Here is a 1,595-nt window from a genome sequence, read left to right on the forward strand (position 1 = left end):
GCAATTTAAAGTAGGAGAAAAAAAACATTTTTTACACTTGAATGTGTCAGTTACTGCTGCAGAGATTTAGGAGACGTTTCTGCACTCGTGTCACTTTATTTGGAAATCCAGACAAAGATGTGATAAAAACTTATACCAAGCCACCTGGGGCCTCCAAACTAAAGGAGACACACAATATCAGCAGCAACAAAACTTAAATTTCAGTTTTTGGCATTAGGTTCTTTTCAACATTCTGTGGCTTCTGTGGCAGGAATTTCAACAAATATGGCTGAAGAAAAAAGATAATGCAAGGATGATGATGCTGAATTTGGACCTTATCCTGACAGTAATCATGCCTCGAGAAGTTTTTTAATAGCAGCCCATTTCTTATTTTGATGTTTTGTATTTGTTTGTTAGTTTGAAGCGGTTGTTTGTGGTTGTTCTGATCAATGCAATTACATTATTAACCTGCAAAAACACATTTTTTCCTTAATAAAGTCGTATTACACATAAATAAACAGTATTTGGTGGTTCCATTAACAAACTTCTCCTGTTAGTAAATTAGCTGAATATCATCTCTTGACCTTGTGCTAACCTTGCTGATTCAGCATGTCATATTAAAATGAACTGACTGTGCCTGTGCTTAGAAAACAGTGCAACTTCCCCATAAATATAACCACACCTTTCAGTGTTTTTACCCCGATTAGTAAATGTGGTCTTAAGTGTTTTACCGCTGTTGCCTAGAGAGCCAGTTGTGCACAGGGAGCAGCACGGTGTGGCTAGTTTTTGCCGGCAGCTCGTGCACAATAGTGTCCTCTGCTTTAGGAGGATCAGCAGTTCCCTGCAAGGAGTACAGCATGCCTGTCCCATCGGGAAAAGCAAAAAAGACTGATCCCTGTGCAAATAGAAGGACAAATGTACAATTTTCAGGGATTAAATCTATTTAATCAATCAATCGTATCTACATGCATTTCATATTTAACTCAGTGCCACTAAAATGGCACTGCTCCTCTACCTGATGTTTTTTTCCAGAAGTAGTCATGGTCATAGGTCGGTAGGTGATCGTGAATGCCGTGTTCTGGTGGGGCTCGAAGTTCACAGAAAGTGCAGCACTCCAGTGCTCACCCTCAATGACAGGTGCGATGCTGCAACACTGGTTTGTGGGGTTGAGCACAGACAGGGTCTGAGTGTGAGAGCCACGAACTGGGCAAACAAAATTCACCACCTGCACACAGAGAGATGGCAGCAACAGTTCAGTGACAGATGGCTCAAAGGCGCTGACATTACAAAGAACAGATGATGTGTGAAGCTTAAACTTCTGATGTCAAAACATAATCTTCCCACATCTGAGCTACATCTGCTGATATGAGAAATTAATTCCTGTGACATGGTAAAAAATTAGATTACCTTCAACTCAATCTCTAGATAAACTTGTCACAGGCTGGGTCTCTGACCCAGCACTCTGAGTTTTCTTTGTAATTTTCTTATTTTTTGATATGTTATTAGTTTTTGTGTTATTTCCTATTTGCCTTTAGTTTGGGCAGTTATTGGTTATTGTTCCTGGGTTTTCTATGTTTTGGGGTTTTGTATTTATTCGTCACGTATTAGGTCTGTTA

The 1,595-nt window shown here is 39.7% G+C and overlaps 1 protein-coding gene across 1 annotated transcript in view; it reads right to left on the reverse strand.

Moving 5' to 3' along the window:
- The window catches only part of LOC102205061 (hydrocephalus-inducing protein homolog), a gene marked incomplete at its 5' end in the record, with an annotated part of 3,949 nt that extends 2,745 nt beyond the window's left edge, over window positions 1-1,204 (reverse strand). The window contains 2 exons of the mRNA XM_005755543.1: window positions 711-874; window positions 995-1,204. Coding sequence (XP_005755600.1) covers window positions 711-874; window positions 995-1,204 — 374 coding nt within the window. The remainder of the gene's footprint in view (window positions 1-710; window positions 875-994) is intronic.
- Window positions 1,205-1,595: the final 391 nt, after the last annotated feature.

This window comes from Pundamilia nyererei, unplaced genomic scaffold (assembly GCF_000239375.1).
Source record: "Pundamilia nyererei isolate P.nyererei 1_Seehausen unplaced genomic scaffold, PunNye1.0 scaffold01837, whole genome shotgun sequence".
NCBI classification, from domain to species: domain Eukaryota; kingdom Metazoa; phylum Chordata; class Actinopteri; order Cichliformes; family Cichlidae; genus Pundamilia; species Pundamilia nyererei.